Source organism: Balaenoptera ricei, chromosome 11 (assembly GCF_028023285.1).
Source record: "Balaenoptera ricei isolate mBalRic1 chromosome 11, mBalRic1.hap2, whole genome shotgun sequence".
Lineage (NCBI taxonomy): Eukaryota > Metazoa > Chordata > Mammalia > Artiodactyla > Balaenopteridae > Balaenoptera > Balaenoptera ricei.
In genome coordinates this window covers 10,348,675-10,368,048 of record NC_082649.1, presented here as the reverse complement: position 1 = coordinate 10,368,048, position 19,374 = coordinate 10,348,675, and the positions used below count along the sequence as shown (strand labels likewise).

Below are 19,374 nucleotides of genomic sequence, written 5' to 3'. Positions count from 1 at the left end.
TGCTGCTTAACCTGTCTGCACCTTTGTTCCCTCATCTGCAAAATGGGAATAAAAATAGTTCTGGTCTTACATGGGTCTGTGATTATTAATATGAGTTAATAAATGTTAAGAGCTTAGATAAGTAAATGGCACATTAGTGATATATGTGCTGATGAACTAAGATTAAATCAGGAAAAGATGATGTCTGTTTAAAATTCAGTAAGAATGTATCTTTTATAATTATTTTGCATAAAAGTAACCTATACTTAGGGCAATCATTCAAATGCAAAGAAAGGAATACGATGAAATGCCAAGCCCTCCTCCTTCATCTAACTACAATACTCAGTTCTGTTCCCCAAAGCCCACTACACTCCTAAATGTTTCTTCCAGATTTTTGCAGAAAAGAATTTTATTCAGAAACACGTCTACATATAATCTATCCACTCTTCAATACAGTATTATTAAGGGAAATTTGCTAAGAGTAAGTTTTAGGCACTCATCATACACAGAAAAATGGTAACTATATGAGTAGATGATATGTTAATTAGCTTGACTGAAATAATCATTTCATTACATGTGTATCAAATCATGTAGTACAACTTAAATATATATAACTTTTATTTAAAAATAAAATTTAAAAGATGAAATATAGAAGTAAAAAAATAAAATTATCCTGAATAAGATCACAATACACCCACTGTTCTGTACCTCACCTGGCTTTTTACACTTAACTGTACATCTTAAGGTTCTCTCCATATCTGAAGATATGAATCTACCTTAGGCTTTTTTTGTGGTTCACTGGCACTTTGTGTAGAAAGACCGTGATTTATATAACCATTCCTCCACTGATGGCATTTGTCTTGTTTCCAGTTTTCTGATATTATACACAATCTGTAATGAACAACCTTGCACATCCATCTTACTGCAAGCACACGTGTAGGTTAAATCCCTGGAAATGTATGACTCCTCCCGGGCATGCTCCTCCTCAAATCTGTAACTTTGTGGCATCTTCTGTCTGGAATGTTCTTCCTGCCTCATCATCCTCTGTTAGGAGGATGAATTGTAAGGTCAAGGGTAAGTGCATTTAAAATTTTGATTACTTCTGCCAAACTGTCCTCTAGAAAGCTTGCACTGATTCATCCTTCCACCAACAGTGTATGGGAGTGGCTGTTTCCCAACCTACTCTTGCACCTGCTGACACAGTGTGGACATCAATTTCTTTTATCTTTGCCAAAATCATAAGCGAAAAATGGTAGTATCTCACTCATGTCAATTTGTGTTTATTTATGAGTGAGAGTGATATATTTTTATACTTATGGGACATTTATATTTTTCTTTGATTTGCTAGTTATTTCCTTTGCCAATTTGTTTTAAATTGAAAATATGAACTGTGCTTAAAACCCTGCTTAAAACCTTTAATGGTGACCCACTGCCTATAGGATAAAGTCTGGAATCCCTAATATAACAAAAAGGGGCCTGTGGTCTGGTCCCTTCTAAGCCTCCTCTCTCAGGTACTTGTTACCCTTGCCTCAAAATGGACAGTCTAGTAACACCCAGTTGCTTGTGGTTCCGAGTCTGCATCATTTCAACTTCAGTAAAGACTCATGGGGTGACTGGTTGAAGGAATTCCACTTTTCATACAATTCACCTTAGAAAAAGAACTATTATGAAACTTCCAACAATTTCTTGGAGTATTTTCTGTTTCTTATTAATCCTATTATCAGAGACCGTTTATAAATAACACGTCTGTCGTGGTTTCTGCTAGTTTATACTGGTAATGATATCTAGATATCTTCCAGCTGGCTCTCACTAAATTCTCACTGAAGTTCAATCATTTGATGGGGAAAATGTTCAACTACAAGTGGATTGCAACATTCATACCAGGAGTTTAAAATTAACCATAAAAGAAGAAATTAGTCCAAATAGAGGCCAAAGATCACAAGAGCTTCTCCAAGGGCCACTCTGCACAGACTGTCCCATGCTGGAATATCCTAGACATCCCAGCCTACTCCTCCCTGCTTGATTTCTCACTGACCACACTTAGAACTTGACACCACTACACATCCCTATATTCCAACCCTGCTGAGGTTGAAGTCGTTACCCTCCACATCACATTACAACCTTTCTGGAATGCAAGGGCCAAAAAATATTTACCCCCAATGTACTCCAGAACCAGTTCTCTACCCTAAAGACAAAAGTACAAAGGAAAGAAATGCTACAAACACAGATGTCTGTGGCAGGGTTATTTATAACAACACACACCCAAGGGAATGTTTCACAGTCATTAGGAAGGTGACTCCGCTGTGAGCAAGAGTTCTACTACAACGTAACATTAAGTTAAAAAATTAAAATGTGAGCGAGATCAAATTATATTTATGTAATAGGGAAGAACAAATCTGACTCCATATTAGATGTTTCTTTTACTTTAACCTTTGTATTCTATTGCTTTTGCTTTGAGTTAAGAATGTTGCTTATAGCCTGAAATATACAGGATAGCCCATTCTCAAGGCTGTGACCTTTAAGGATATAACACTTTTCCATTCATATAGAGATAAAAAGTTGCAGAACAGAGAATAGTATTTGTCTTGTTGGAAGTTTACAGGACCTACTTAGACAGCTAAAAGAACAAAGGATTCCTACACCAAGAATTTTGGAACAACCAACCACACCCCTCCCTCATCTTGCCTTTAAAAATGTTTTGCTGAAACCCTAAAGGAGTTCAGGGTTTTGGGGGGCACGAGCCACCCATTCTCCTTGCATGGCCCTGCAATAAACCTTTCTGTGCTCCAAACTCTGACATTTCGGTTTGTTTGGCCTCACTGTGTGTCGGGCACATGAAGTTGAGTTCGGTAGCACTTATATTTTGATTTCATCTATGTGAAGTCACTATGAATGAATGTAAGCAGATATGTATAAATGATCATAATTTGTAAGCATGCAAGGATGAAGGGTGAATTTTCTATTTTCAAGCTTTAATGGAATCTTTTTATTTAAAAAAAAACACTCAAGTTTTCTTATTTAGAATCTAGATACAAAATTATGACACTAATTACCTTACATGGGGAGGCAGTTTGTGATAATATCATAACATGACTCATTCTCTTTTTAGAGATATTTATATATCCACGATTAGCATTCAACACACGAGAGCCCAGTTGTCTTTACAAAACAACCAGAAACTGATGTGACTACAGCCATCATGGAAGGCCCATTATCAGGAGTATCTCTGTAAATATCGACCTGACCCAAATCTATCACGTTTCAGCCATTCATGAGGCAGGCAAGAGTGATCCTCATTGTAATGGCAAATTTTCTGTTAATAAATCTTTCCAGTTGTCCCTGCATGAAACAGAGTTTTGTGCTACAGTGGAGAAACTGTATAACTTTTTTTTCACTTAGGAATATATTATTATAAAATGATGTTGTAAAATGACAGTTCATAGTTGCTTCACAGAATCTTCATAGAAACACCTGGAACTGTAATTACCATGCTGCTCAAACTACCTCATTAAACAACCCCTTCCCAGAGTCTGGGAAGCATTTAAAGGCCCTTTTCACGTGCGCCCTTGACAACCAGGTGCAGTGGTAGGAAGCAGCTTCCTACAATTTCAGAGCCTTTCACGGCTCCCAAGGAGCCAGAGAACATAAATCCTGGCACTATGGAACAAAGCAGCCTTTCCAAGGACAAGAAGATGTTGCTATGCCACAGAAGGGACATTCATTCTCTTTAGAAACTCACGCTTGGTTAATTGGAGGACAAAAATAGACTAAATGTTACAACAGTCTTCTATGCCGAAATTACATCTGCATCTGAAATCATCAGCTCTCCTCTCTGACTTCTACTCCACAAAGACCTCTCAGAGCATCGCTTAATTATAACTCACTGGGACTAGACAGGAAAGCCCTCTGTGGCATTTGAGGTTACCACCCAGGTCCTCCCTCCCCAGGTCAGACTGCCACTCAAGGCCGGTTCTCGGTACACAATGCTTTCTTTCATTCATGTGATTTCATGAATACCTCACACAGTTTATATTCTATTCACGCATTGCCCCCACTCTAACTCACCCCTGGGCTAACCAAAAGAAGAAGGAAGACCTTTAAAACTGACCTTCAGAAACAATCTGATTCATGTGTGGGCTGTGTATTTTCTTATTAAGGTTACTTGATATTTGTTTTAGTCAAACAAGCCCCAAATCATAATTGATTCACGGCCTAATGTCATTCCTCTATCTCCTACAACTTTACGAGGAAACCAACACCACCACAAATTAACCAACACACAAAAGAAATCATTTTTTTAAAAGACAAGTTAATATACATCATAGAGGTACTGTTCTCTGCCTGAGAAAGGCCACCATTAACCATTGAACACCAAGTCTTATTTCCAATATTATTTTGTTTTCTTAATGGGATCTGCTTTCTGAATTCAAGTGTGTTTAATATCGGTCTACCTAGATATACATACATCTTAACCTTTTCACTCTTTCTGCTTCCAAGTCACGGGTAACGGTGAAATTTCCGAGCAAAGCCTAGAAGACGTCGGTGTGAGACAGGCTTGCATTCAAATCGTTTAGGGCTTTACCACTGACCAGCCAAGTGACCCTGGGAAGTTACTAGCCCTAAGCCTTATTATCTTGATGTATAAAACAGATATTCGGGGGGCTTCCCTGGTGGCGCAGTGGTTGAGAATCCGCCTGCCAATGCAGGGGACACGGGTTCGAGCCCTGGTTCGGGAAGATCCCACATGCCACGGAGCAACTGGGCCTGTGAGCCACAATTACTGAGCCTGTGCGTCTGGAGCCTGTGCTCCGCAACAAGAGAGGCCGCGACAGTGAGAGGCCCGCGCACCGCGATGAAGAGTGGCCCCCGCTTGCCACAACTAGAGAAAGCCCTCGCACAGAAACGAAGATCCAACACAGCCATAAATAAATAAATAAATAAAATTAAATAAATAAATAAATAAATAAATAAATAAATCAAACAAACAAAAACAGATATTCGGAGTAACTGCCCAGGACTGTTAAGGCTGTGAGAGCTATATCGAAGCTCATTCAGTATCTGCCATGCAGTGGGCACTCAACTATCCTCTACTACCACTGTTATTACTAGTGGTAATATGTTATTATCGTGTTTACAGTGAATAAAGTCCAAGGGAAAAGGTCAAAGAATTCTGGGGAAACACAGAAGATGAATCTCTACAGGCAGACTTCAGAGACACTGTGGTTCGGTTCCAGACCTCTGCAACCAAGCAAATATCACAATCAAGCAAGCCACATAAATTCTTTGGTTTCCAAGTGCATATAAAAGTTATGTTTACATTATACTGTAGTCTATTTAAAGTGTGCAATAGCATTCTAAGAAACAACACACATACTTTAAAGATACTTTATTGCTAACCATCATCTGAGCCTTCAGCGAGTCGATCCCTGATCACCGTAACAAATAATAAAAAAGTTTGAAATATCGCACAAATGACCAAAGTGTGACACAGAGACAGGAAGTGAGCAAATGCTGTTTAAAAATGGTGCCGACAGACTTGCTGGACACAGGGTAGCCAGAAACCTTCAACCTGCAGAAAATGCATCATCTTCAACACGCAATAAAGCGAAGCATGATGAAACGAGGTGTGGTTATATATTAAAGCGATAGTCGTGAGAGAAAAGTGCACACTGTAATTGGACTGAATAAGGAACTAAAATAAATGCTTGATTTCCAGTGTCCCCAAAGTGAATGATGATTCATTTCAGAGAGTCAGAGTGCTTCCAGACTGGAAGCCTGTTAGGGCAGAAATGAGGCATTTGGTGCACACATACTTATTTAGGTGATGGTGGGAAGGTCCGGCCAAGGGCCAGCCTCAGGGCAGAGGCTGAACCTGCCACCAGAGGTCTGAGTCCACTGCCACCATATGGATGGAGCCAGCAAATGACTAAGAATGTAATGGATTCAGGAGACATCAGAGCTTCAGACGGGACAAATGAGCGCTCCCAGAAGGAAAGGGGAGGGGAAGAATGAGAAGGGAAGGGACACGAGGAAGAAGGATAAAGAAGGAAGAATGTGGTGAGCCCAGCAGGGAAGCGCTCAGGGCCAGTGGAGCCGGCCGTCAGGCCTGGTCCAGGGAGAGGCGGCAGCAGAGCGTCAGGTGTGCTCCGGGAGGGCCTACAGGTGGGAAAGGCGTCGTGCTTGCTGGCCTGGGAGCTGACCAGGGGCACAGACAAGAACTGCGGGGAGAGGTGTCGAAGGAAGACAGAATCCATGATTAGCCAAAGAAACTGGCCCTGGGACAAAATTTCCAATCAAGACACCCAGCAGAAGTGGGGGAGAGGAGAGAGACACACAATATGAGGGCTGGGAACAAAGAAATTTACTTCTGTAAAGATGCTAAGGGACTCAACCACCATTAACGGGTTCAACTGAAACGGCAGACAGTTGAGGGCTGTTTGAATGTTTTTATGAGTCTCAGTCCCGATGGCTCTTTCCACTATGCCTTGCAAGTTAACTGGCACTTCTATTGTGTTTGCACAACAGAACTGGCCTCAGGGTCTGCAACTTATGTCCATGTGGCTTTAGAGTCTCCATTCTCCCCGTCTTGCCTGGCACGGGCCCACCTCATGCTTATTATCCTGGCAGAAATAGTAATGGCATCTCATTTTACTGTCAAAGATGCCCAGGTTTGGAAAATAAAGTACATGGTATCCTGCCTACGTCTTTCTCTACTTTTGAGCATTCTGGCTTGCCACAGAGATCTGATTTTCAGGAGATTACATGCTCGTTGTTTTTTCCCCCAAGATCACCTCTTCGTACATCAGTATTTTTGCCTATGATGCAGCAAAGGAAAAACAGGATGAAGCACTTCCTCAGGGGCCACTGTGTGTGTCCACTTAATTGTAAATTCTTAGAGAAGAGGAAATACTTTAGTGACCTAACTTGTTGGTACCTAGGAAAACACGGCATAAACTCCAGCTTTGTGGGATTGTACAATGTGTCTAAAAGCAAACTCTTACACCCAGTACCTAAATAAACATTCCCCAAATCTAAGAGGAGCTCATCACAATTGTCATCTGAGACACACACACACACCATCCAAAAACTGAAACTATGAAATAAGAAGTCTTTTGTTCCTCTTGGATGTTTGTTTACTTTTTAATGCATTTCTAGAAAAAGAAATAATGGTAGATAAAACTTACAAAAAATTTACTATGTGCAAGGTATGATTCTAAGAGCTTCCACAACTAACTTTTTTTTCCACCCTCACAGCTTTACGAAGTGCCAGTTTTATTCCTATTGTAGCTGAGGGAACTGAACTCAGAGAGTACAAATAACCTGCCCGAGATAACTCAGCAGTCAGGCTGTGGGGTCTGTGCCCTAACCACTGGTCCACACGACCTCCTCATATAGAACTCCCGATTATCTTGGAAGTCAGTGGCCAAGCAGACACCTTATGACAAATGCTGTAAGGCTTGTGTCCTTTCAGAATCAGTTCTGCAAATGTCTAGCCCTAAATCTAGCACCTGCTCCAGAGGCCTGCGTGGTCACTGTCTGCTTACCTAATCCATGCGTCTTTTGTTTCTATGTACCAAATAGCAGAAAGACATCTTGTTCCACTGCAAACATAAATGTAATGGTTCTGAATGGCATTTGTTTGCAGCCAGTGTCAATTTATTCTTTCTTAGCCATTCAACAAACAGGAGGTATCTGTGGTGTACATGGCATTGAACTAGATACTGTGTGATACAAAGATGGGCAAGCTGTTAACCCCTGCCTCTAAGGGCATTCAAGAAAGACGTTACGACCTCCAGGGTCGGTGCGTATTGATGAGATTCTCTTCCTTCACATTTCAGCTTTCTAGAGATAAGTCAGAAGAGGAAAGTGTCCTGTCACATCACTGTTAAGTGCAGATGAATGATACGTTTTAAAGCATCTGAATTATGAGTCCCACACTCATGGATCCGAAATGCAACGTAAGTGATAAGATTCCAGGTTAAGTTCAAGTTCCAACTCTTCCATTTCTAACTGGAAAGTATTTAGCTGCTCTAAGTCTCAATTTCTTCACCTGCCAAATGGGCTTAATAACACTATGTAGGTCTGTTGTGAAAGTAAAGTAGTAACGCCTGGACAGGGTCATGCATGTGTCACATTCACAGAAAACCCAACAGATTATAGCAACTGCTGTTGTTGTTGTCAATATAAAATTGTTAAAGCACAGTCTCCCTGGAAAGAAGGGAATAAGTAGCACTCGCAGTTTTCTTAGACCTCAACAATGGAGGTGGCTGGCTTCCAAAAATGGCACCCAATGAACCATGCTCCTGGCACTCACACCCTTGTTTCGTTTGCTCCAACAATGAGTCTGGGCTGCTCCTGTGACTTGTTTTAAGCAACAGAATACTGCAAATGGGATACTGGGCCAATTCTGGACTTGAGTCTTAACAGGCCTGGCAGCTTCTACTTTCACATTCTTGGGGGCCCTGAGTCATCCTGCTGGAGAGACCATGGGAAAAGACCACACGGACTGGCACTGAGAAGTCTCTCCTGGAGGAGAGAGGCCTAGCTCTCCCCATGGCCTGGTTAGTCTCCAAACGACTCCAATCCCATCTGTCTGCAAACACGTGAGAGACCCCAGGTGACACCAGCTGAGGAACCACCCAGCTGGGCCCAGTCACAGGACATAATACAACTGAGTTTGTTGCTTTAAGCCACTAAGTTTTGGGGTGTTTTGTCCCATAGCAACAGATAACCCAAGCAACAGTGCTGCTCAAATAACCTGACCTGTGTACAACTCTGACAAACTGAAAAGCAATCGTGGATGATGGCAAGTTCTTCCAAGGCCGGGACCTTCCAGCTTATGCTTCAATCACTGTCCTTACCTCTCCCCTTTCAGACCTATTAAACAGAGGACCTCAACAGTACGGCTGGCTGGCCACCGCATTCGGGTACCCACTACATCAGGTGCTCTACTTAATGCTGGGGGACAGAGAGGCAAAGGCAGGATCGCTGTCATCAAGGACCATATAGTCTTGACATGCAAGCAAAGAGTGCTGGATAACGCTCACTTTGAGAGGTAACAATGATATCTTTACAATCCCCACTCCAGGAAGGTGCCGATTCCCACAACCTTTAGCCTGTACCTCCTAGAGATGTCCTTTAAAAATAGGGCCTCTAGGGCTTCCCCGGTGGCGCAGTGGTTAAGAATCCGCCTGCCGATGCAGGGGACATGGGTTTGAGCCCTGGTCCGGGAAGATCCCACGTGCTGTGGAGCAACTAAGCCCATGCGCCACAACTACTGAGCCTGCGCTCTAGAGCCTGAGAGCCACAACTACTGAGCGCTCGTGCCACAACTACCGAAGCCCACGTGCCTAGAGCCCGTGTTGTGCAACAAGAGAAGCCACCGCAGTGAGAAGCTCGAGCACCAACATGAAGAGTAGCCCCCGCTCGCCACAACTAGAGAAAGCCTGTGAGCAGCAACGAAGACCCAACATGGCCAAAAATAAATAAATAAGTAAGTAAATAAAATAAATTCATTAAAAAATAAATAAAAACAGAAGGAAAAAACTCTTAAAAAGAAAAAAATAGGGCCTCTAAGTCTACTTTGCCTTCTAACCCCTAGATGTTCCCTTTGTGGGTCATGATGGATACGCAGGTAAGAAGACTCTGTGCCTGTCCGTGCTCATTCTTTTTTTTTTAAAGAAACTGAGTTTTCCAATCATACAAAGAGAACCGTGATCCAGCCAGGTGCTGAAAGCTACACGAGTTGATGACGTCTTATTAAAATCAGATGCTCAGCAGCGCTCTAATTATTTGCATGTCTGTTCTTCCTAATCATGAGACCTGTCATCACTGAAAAATGTGTGGAAATATAGTTATTTGGCCCCACAGTCAGTGCGTTGGTGTCTCTATTCCCCTTGGAATGCCAAAGCCATGTTCAGGTGAACTCTGCATCTTGACACAATCCAACCAATCTCAAACAAAAAAACACCTCCCTGCAGCTCTACCCCCTTTTGGTGATTACTCTATATTTCTCCTTCTCCCTCCCAGACGAACTCCTTAAAAGAAGAAGTCTGCTTCCTCAACTCTCACTCACACCATAAGCATATGCTTTCTAAACTCCCAGCCACACAGCTTCCCCGAAACTGTTCTCCCCAAGGACACCAGGGATAAGTTGTCACTGAACACTGCAGACACTTCTCAGTCCTGACCATCTTGCCGGGATCTGGCAGAGTGGACCCTCCTGCTTTCTTGAACTCTCTCTTGCTCTGGTCAGGAGACACCAATGGCCCCTCCTGGTTTTCCTCCTAATTCTCTGGCAGGCCTCATCTGCCTTCCCTGTAGACTCTGCCGCTGCCTGTGTTCATAACTTACAGGTCAGGGGTCCTCAGGCGGCTGCCACAGCCCCTCTTTGCTTCCCATGTCAAATTCTCCTTTGGAGTTTTCATCCCATGGCTTCAACAAATATCCAACTGGGGTATCTTGGAACCACATGAAAGCCAGCATGCCCCCACATAAAAGCTCATTTTCCCCATAAACCCGATGTAGTGTGTGGTACCTCCACCCATCATCTAGCGGCATGTCACTGCTCAGAGAGAAACAAGAGTGTGGTTCTTATTCTTCCTTTATCTTCCACATCCAATCTGCAATCACGTCCTGCTCACTCTGTGTCCTAAATATCCCTTGCAACTGTTCACAGCCTGTAGCTCCTAATGCCACTCTTTTAGCCTAGGTTATCTTCATCTCTCTGCAACAGTATAATTAACCACCTGCTAGCCAGTTTCCTTGTTACCAGAATCAACGGACACACTTAATATTCCACTGGATGCAACAGCAGCAAGGTATCTTCTTAATTCTCTCACAATTAAATTTTCTCTCATTACAGACACAAATATATGGAAGAAGCTATATTAACAACTTGAAAATAACATTGGGTACCACTCCAAACTTTTCCCATAGTATAGAGAATGATCTTTGAAAAAGGCAAGTCTTCTGATAGCTTCATTAGGATAATGCAGCAGGATAAAGCCCAGACTCCACGACGTTCTACTAAGAATCTTTATGAGCAGACCCTTGCCCACCTCTTCAAACTCATCTCTCAGTACTCTGTGCTCCTCCCAGCCCAACAATCCTTTCCAAACCACCACCTCTTTCCAAGCTATAGATTGCCAATCTCTCCTCCTCTCTTTTCCAGGCTTTCTTACATCCTCTTCTTTCCACTGGGAGAGAAGACTTCCTCACATTCACTGCCTGACTCCTTGGTTAAACATTCGTTTCTCTAGGAAACCTTTCCTGGTAAGTTATAGTTCAGTTGGGTTTGTCTCCTTTGAGTTCCTGGAGCCCCTGCGCATCTCCTATCACTTACGCTTTGTTGTAAGTATTGGCTTAACTACCTGTTTTTCCCTCAAGACCATAACCTTTGGGAGATGTCTGTCTGCACTGTTACCTTTTTTTAGCGACGGTGGCAGTGCTCGGCAAATACATAAGCGCAACATGCCAAGTGGGTATCGTTTCTGAACTCCCCATGGTTTACAGAAGTCTGAAATCCTAACCTCTGGCCAGGTAGATATCCTCAGCCCATCCCATATTCCTTGCTTTTCATTCTCCAGCCACTGGTCATCCTTGCTTTCCTAGCTTGCTCACCCCTGCGTCTTCCACCACAGGGCCTTTGCACATGCTGTTTCTGCTACCTGGAAGGCTAATTTTCTAAATTCCTACGCCTCCTTCAGATCCCAGCTCAAACTTCTCTTTCTTAGGAAAGTTTCCTTACTCCCTCAAGCCCCGCCCCCCTCATTCTTTCAAGTAGCTTCCCTTCACTGTCCTTATCATAGCTGTGATCTTAGCCTTTACTCTTGTAACTTGATTGTCTCTCCAGAGACACCTTGCATGCCATGAGCTCACCAACGAGGTCTGGTTTCCGCTCACAGTAATACTCCCACGGCCAGTTTCAGTAAGTGGTAGGCACTCGGGAAAAGGTTTTTATTTTTAGTTTTTTTTGCTCAAGGCCCTAGGGGTGCAGGAAAGCTTAGAAGCACAAAGCGAATTTTGGCACATTGTAGACTTCCAGGGCCAACTCTTGCAGCTTATGATTTTCTTTCAAGAGGAAATAAAAGCATAACTCGGTGGCGTCTTCACAGCTTATTCCTGCCAGTTCTGCTTTTCTATAAATACAATCCTCATTTTCAAGGAATCTGGATAAGATGGCTGCAGCTGACTATTTTGGGGAGGCCCTGTCGATTTAATTTCAGAGGGGATGTTGTCATCTGTCTTTGCTCCTGGGGCAGGTGTGAAATGTGTCGTGGACCCCTGTTGCTGATTCTACAGAAGAAGTTGGACATATCAGGCTAATTGCTTCACAGGCCCCGGACAGGGCCTCTGAGGACAGGCTGAAAGGCATGTTGAGATCTCCCCGAGGACCCATTATTTGATGTTCTATCCATTACTGTTTTACTCCTACTGTCGTGTGATGCGGGAATGCTTCTGAGAGAGGCTCTTTGTCCTGTAGTGTTTTCTCCACCAGAGTTCAGTGCTGAAGGCCGTTTAAGGACACCAGCCTCCAGCTTACAATAGGAAGACGTCTGAGCAGCATGGGACACGGAGATCGGTCTTTGAAAAATTCATGTAATTGTTGATGCCAAAGTTAAGAAAAATGTTGACATCATAATTTTCCAATGTAGTTTTCTTATTGCTACTACAACTTACAAAGCAAGATTTCTGGGTGCACCTTTGAAAATGCTTCATACACAGACACATACATCCTGTAACTTGAGTTACAGTAAAATTACAGTATAGCTAATTCTGGCAAATTATAAAGGTAACTAACTCACTGTGGAAATAATAACAGGCCAAGTATGCATTGTATTAATGTCCTTTTGTGTAATCAAGAAAGCATACAACTTTAAATACAAATACATAATATAAATGTAATATCTGGACTTATTCTTTGTATTTAAAATTGTGGAAATTATTGTACATACGAAAGGACATTACAGACACACACATATAAGACAAGTAAATGCATAACAGCTAAAATTGGCCAACCAATTAATATTCCCACAGTCAACCCTCTTGTATATTTAATATTTGACTCTTATCCACACATAGGAAAGTCTGTACTTCAAAGTACTATTTGAACATATATACAATTTATCATGTTAAGCATCCTTAAATTGTCAGTATTTTTCTCCTTGGAGCTAAAAGCTAGCACAGAAAGTCTCTCCTTATTTCCAAAAATAAGGAATAATATTTCTGAATCCAGTTAAGAACAAAGGATACTACAGTGTAAACCACTGACTTTAAAAAACCTAGAATAGCTTTTTATATCATATAACCATCCAACATGATATATAGATATACTATAGTCTATCCTCTATTTTCTCTAATTCAGGAGCTGAATATGTCTCTTTAAAATAAAACCACATACAAAGAAATAAAATAAAATACAATAAAACCACATACAAATATGGCATTCGGTTGCCAAATTAATCAGTTTGGCCATCAAGATCACAAGAACTTGCTAAGAATAGTTAATAATAAGAAGGATTAAAGCTGCAACTTTGCCTGTCTCATGTTTTAATTCTTTCTCTCAAAAGGTTTAAATGAAAACATTTTCAGACTTTTAATGGTTCATGAGTAGTCTGATGCCATTGTACTTGCATCCATCAAAGGACAAGTTCTCCAATAACTTTTTTTTTTTTTTTTTTTTTTGGCTGCATTGGGTCTTCGTTGCTGCGTGCGGGGCTTCTCATTGCAGTGGCTTCTCTTGCTGCAGAGCACGGGTTCTAGGTGCATGGGCTTCAGTAGTTGTGGCTCGCGGGCTCTAGAGACCAGGCTCAGTAGTTGTGGCACATGGGCTTAGTTGCTCCATGGCATGTGGGATCTTCAAGCTAGGGCTTGAACCTGTGTCCCCTGCATTGGCAGGCGGATTCTTAACCACTGCATCACCAGGGAAGCCCTCCAACCCCTTAAAGAAGTCTGCACAATGGTTCAGGTGCCATTTCACATGAGAAGCACCAGAGCTTTGCCCTGTGGTCTTGCCAAATGGACTAAGCAAAGCTCTTGAATGCCAGGAGGAAATGCATCTACCACACCGTCATTCAGGAGTTCATGCTGATAAATGGCAATTATTTAAATGGATGTTTGTATTACTACAAACCATTTTCATAGCAAAGTCAGGAAGACCATTGTAAAGGAACCTGTGGAATCTTTATTGTTATTTTTTCCAGTGCTTACAGAACATTCCCTTCTTCTTTCCTGTTCACATGTCTTACCCCTCACTTTGCCTGAAAATATATTTCATTTAGATTTCTCCTCTCCAAGGCAATGATATAAGTGCCCTATTCACTTTTAGGGGATACAGAGGAGTCATCCATTTAGACTTTCCCTTGCTTGTAAATCTCTCAGTAGTGTTTAGAAATATGTAAGTGACCTACACATTTTATGACACCTTAACAAGTCTGTGCAATGATCAAAAGGGAGAATGCAGTCAGGTGAAGAGTGGGGTGCAGTCAGGTAAATGTCAGCGGGGTGACAATTTAGAAATTCATGGAATTCAGAGGTTCATTCTAATCTCAGGAATGAACAAATTATATACAGCAACAGGGCATTGAGGTTTCCATCTCAGAAACAGTCAGAAAGCATGAAACTGGGGGTGTCTACCATGAGAACTGTTTCAGATTCCAAGACTTTTCGCAACTTTCCTACGTTTGTTCTTCTCTTTCATTCCCCAAAGCAGCTAGCATGAAAATTCTCAGATTTGTGGACGAGTATTCATGTACAAGAAGCAGATCATCGCCTATTTCACAGTTTAGACATGAGCCAAAGCGGGGAGAGGACCAAGAAATAGAGGAGGTGATGATTCTGCGGAAGAGGGAGAACAGGCTGAATTTTTGAGGACATAGAGGAAGAAGGAAATAAAAGCCCCAGACTATCCCTGGAATGACCCGGGTACATAAATACCAAAATCAGGACAAAACAAACAAAAAGAATCTGCACGGCTCCTCCATCATCTCATCTCAAACCCGACAGGGTGGAATCAGAACTCTTCATGTTTCTTTCCCTATACATCTCCCTCTGCAATACTCTCACTTATTAAAAAAATATCCACATAACGTGCCACCATAAATACCCCACAGATATTAAGTCATGTAAGGTACTATTCTCACCCCTATCTTACAGGTGGGAAACAGGTACAGAGTTAAACTGAGCAAGGTCATGCAACTACCAAGTTTCAGAGCTGGGACTTGAACCCAAACAGTCTGACTCCAGAGTCGGAGCTCTTCACACCCCTGCCACGCTGACTTTACCCAGATTCCTTTGCTGTCCACTAGGTTATGAACTATACAGTTATCTTTGTCATTACAATGATGCTTCACTTACTCAAGCTTTTGTCTCCATGAAATAACCTATTTCTATCTGCCAATAACCATATATAACTTACTTTCTGCTCCTGTGTTGATTTTTATGGGAGCAGGGAAAATAAGGATGAAAAATGAGAAATGGGCTGTCAACGCTAGAATGAAAGCATACAGGTATGGGAAAGGTGGAGTTCTAAGTTCAGCTATTTATAGATCAAACAGAGGTGGTGGTTTTATAAATTGAAAAGCAACAACCAAAAACCTGAGCCATGAGAACACACATAGAATCTAAAAGCCATTCTCCATCATTCTGAAGAATTATTAAACACAAGAGCAATCCTAAGGCTCGATTTTCTTCCTTTGGTTCAGATAGCCTAGGGTAATTACATTCTACTCATGAATGTACAGAGCTGAAGTCAACAAACGCCCGATGAGAAACAAAGGAAAACATAATCTTACCTGCAGATGTGTGTTTGAACTTTTCACTCTTCTTCTTCCTCCATTTCCAAGGCTTGAAAATCCTTCCCAGGTTGGCAAACTTACTCCTCCTCCGGATGGGTGGGGTGTGGGTACCTGGGACAAGGGAGTCAGATCGCATTGCCGCCAGCCTCTCCACTTCCTCAGCTTGTTTCCCCGAGAAAGAGATGGAAAAGAGCGAGAGAAAGAAAAGTGTTAAAATGGGAGCCTCACAGATGGCCAATGCTTGCCATGGTTACAGATAACAGAAACCACATGACCCAACTTCCGTTTCTCTTTCTGCCTTTTGGAATGGAAGTCATACCAACGTGTTCTAAAGGCTGGTGACAGTCAGCCCAACCCTAGGGATCTGGTCCACCCCAACCAAATTTGCCCAGCCTTCACTGAGGCTTGAGCAGGAGGGTGAGGAGGTGGAGGCGGAACGGAGCGCCCCTGACACCTCGGAGCCTCCCCTACGAGGCAGGGACAGGGCATCAGAAGAGTCAAATGACAGTCAGTGTAGCTATTGGTCCAGCACTTTCTCAAATAAGACTTGGCAGATGCCATCACTATAACACCGTCAGCTGAGAAAAGAGGGAGAAAACATTTATCAACCGTCTATTCCAGTGCCAACATCTCCACCACACACAATGCTCTTTCCTACAACCATGCTTCACCCAGACCTGCAGAAGCACTAGAATCTACTGAATGAGTGCCTCCACCTTAAAATCCACTGACCATTTTTAGAAACACTTACACTTCATGAGATTTTACAGTTGCCTTAATTCCTCTAGGCCTTTTTGTTCCTGGTGCTTTGCTTTAATAAAAAAAAAAAAAATTCCTGTAAATTGAGCGTTGAGCATGATATTAGGTACCATCTAGACTAATCCCAACAGCTTGACATTTTGAGGACATGAAGACCTTCAAACTCATAATGCCCAGGGGACCCTTTCTTAAGGGCCACAATCACTCTGACCACTTATCACTTGGAATAAAACTCTTTTCCAACGTACATGAGCATCTATAGATCTCAGTGAGGTAAAGAGACCCTGACTTGAATTTTTATGACAGGCATAATCAGAGAAAATAACCTCCTTGGCGAAATCAAGGCAGGTGGGAGGGACTTGCCGTTCCAGAAAGTCCAATTACATCTAGAGCTGCGGCCAATCCAGAACCACTCTGCTGGGCCTCTTGACACCATCCTTCAGAAAAATTTCCTGGACTTTGCAACACAGGCTGTTCTCGAAAGCTCGATCTTACAGCCTGATGTTCTACCTGCTATCACCCAATATGGTTTTAACCAGGAGATTCAATCATTCAACAGATACAGATGGAACCCTCAACCATATGCCGGGCCGTGTGCGATGGTGACAGACGATGACAGGTTGGCAAAGGCTCCCGGGCAAGACGGAAAGGAAGTAGATGAATCTGAGTGACATCTGGGAAGCCAAGAGTCAACAGGACCCGGGACTGACTGGGTGGATGAGGGAGAGGAGGCAGATCATTCCTGATGGCCACGTTCGCGTCAGCGGAGTGGCCCCCTTCATTCATGGAAGCTGGGAACGTGCGGGGCATAAATTTGGGGGGGAAAGGCAGTAACGATTTGGACATATTGTATGGCGAAGGCACTTCCAACTTTTTTTTAAATTAATTAATTAATTTATTATTTATTTTTGGTTGCATTGGGTCTTGTTGCTCTGCGTGGGCTTTTCTCTAGTTGCGGTGAGCGGGGGCTACTCTTTGTTGCAGTGCGCGGGCTTCTCATTGCGGTGGCTTCTCTTGTTGTGGAGCACGAGCTGTAGGTGCGTGGGCTTCAGTAGTTGTGGCACACGGGCTCAGTAGTTGTGGCTCACGGGCTCTAGAGCAAAGGCTCAGTAGTTGTGGCACCCAGGCTTAGTTGCTCCGCGGCATGTGGGATCTTCCCGGACCAGGGCTCGAACCCGTGTCCCCTGCATTGGCAGGCGGATTCTTAACCACTGCGCCACCAGGGAAGCCCGCTTTGAACTTTTGACTTGACATGGTTCAATGCATGGGTAAGACCCTCTTTTCAATCATTGTCTTAAGTGACCACTTAATCAGTGCACCAGACGCTGATCGTTTCTGGAGCAGATGCACAGAAGAGCTGGACGTGGCTGAGCAGACTCTAGCGGAAGAGACAGAGGCATCAGTGTGGAAAACTGTGCTGTGACGGGAAACTCCGCCAACTTCAACGGCCGCAAAGAGGAGAAGCTGACTCTGCTTCACGAGTTGGAAAACACCCCCCGGGCGTGCCATGTGCCATTTGGGGCTAGATTTTGAAAGAAAAGGAACAGTTCTCCCCACATGGGGAAGAGAGAGGAGTGGATTCCTGGAAAGAGGAAGAGGTCCAAAAGGAACAGAGAGGCCTGAAAGAACATGGCATGTGTGGGAGCTTCAAGAAACCCAGAGAAACCCGGAGTGTCAGCCGAGATGGGGAACCAGAGGCGAGAGGTGCGAGAGGGGGCTGGAGCCAGATCCTGCAAGCCTGGGGGAAGTTTATCAGGCGTTTGGGTTTTATCCTATACCCAGAGGGAGAAGGAAGAGAATTTGAAAATGGGGATTGACATTATGACATTCAACAAATATGTATGGAAAGCTCACTCTGCACCAGACACTTAGGCTATGTCCGTAAGCAAAATAGATAAAAATGCCAACTCATGGAGCTTACCCTGGGAGGTACGGTGAGGAGCAGACATTACACAGTCAAACTAAATCAGCTGTAGAGTATGGTAGAAGATACTCTACTTGGGGGAGAAAAGGAAAAAAGTGACTATGATACAAGTTAAATGATATCAAGAGTGCCTTGGTGGAGGAGGGGCTCAGTTTAAATTAGCCTGATCGAGAAGACCTACCACCAGGACACAACCAGGTATGCTTCTTAGGAGTATAATTTTCAAAGCAATGGCATCTTGAACTGGAGTGTGAAGAAACAGGTGGCAGAGAGAGTAACGAGGAGGCCACCACACTCGTCTGGAGGGCAGTGACAGAAGGGACACAGAGAAAAAGATGCAATCCAGCACGGGGGAGAATCAACATATCTTGGTAATTTTCTGCATACACATGGGGGGGGGGGGACAAAGAAGCAAGAATTAAGTTTTTGCTTTCCATGACTGGGGAGATGATGAAGACTTTACATTTTTTAACGAACTCTGAGTAAAAAGGGAAGAAGCCAGCCAAATAGGATGGTCACTCAAGGACAAGGGCTTTGGAACCAGATAATGCAGTTTTTGTTTCTGTTTTTTGCAAACCTCTTCAGGGAGTCAGATTTTATTTCTTAAGGTAACAGAGCACAACTGAAGGAAATGTGTCAGGATGGGGATGGGGAGACGGGATCACGTCAGCAGGCTGAGCTGCAAGAGTGAGTGGAGAGGAAGAGGCTGAAGATGTAAGGAAGAGATTGAGAAGTCTGTGAAACAAGGTTCTTAGGGAGGAGAAGAGGTGGGATCACAAGTACTTATAGAAATTCGTCATTGGAGGACTTTACTCTGAGTCACTGAACGTCTGAACTGAGGTCTCCGGTCACAAATGGCACAGATCAGATGGGAGCCTCAGAAGGATTAATCTGGTAGCAGTGGATAAAATGGAT

At 43.1% G+C, this 19,374-nt stretch overlaps 1 protein-coding gene across 3 annotated transcripts in view; it reads right to left on the bottom strand.

Moving 5' to 3' along the window:
- LOC132374341 (phosphatase and actin regulator 1) overlaps positions 1–19,374 on the bottom strand; it is a 299,168-nt gene that overhangs the window by 184,936 nt on the left and 94,858 nt on the right. For all 3 annotated transcript variants that reach the window (XM_059937944.1, XM_059937943.1, XM_059937945.1), the window contains exon 2: positions 15,774–15,938. In XM_059937944.1, the coding sequence (XP_059793927.1) occupies positions 15,774–15,912 (139 nt within the window). In that variant the 5' untranslated portion in view covers positions 15,913–15,938. The remainder of the gene's footprint in view (positions 1–15,773; positions 15,939–19,374) is intronic.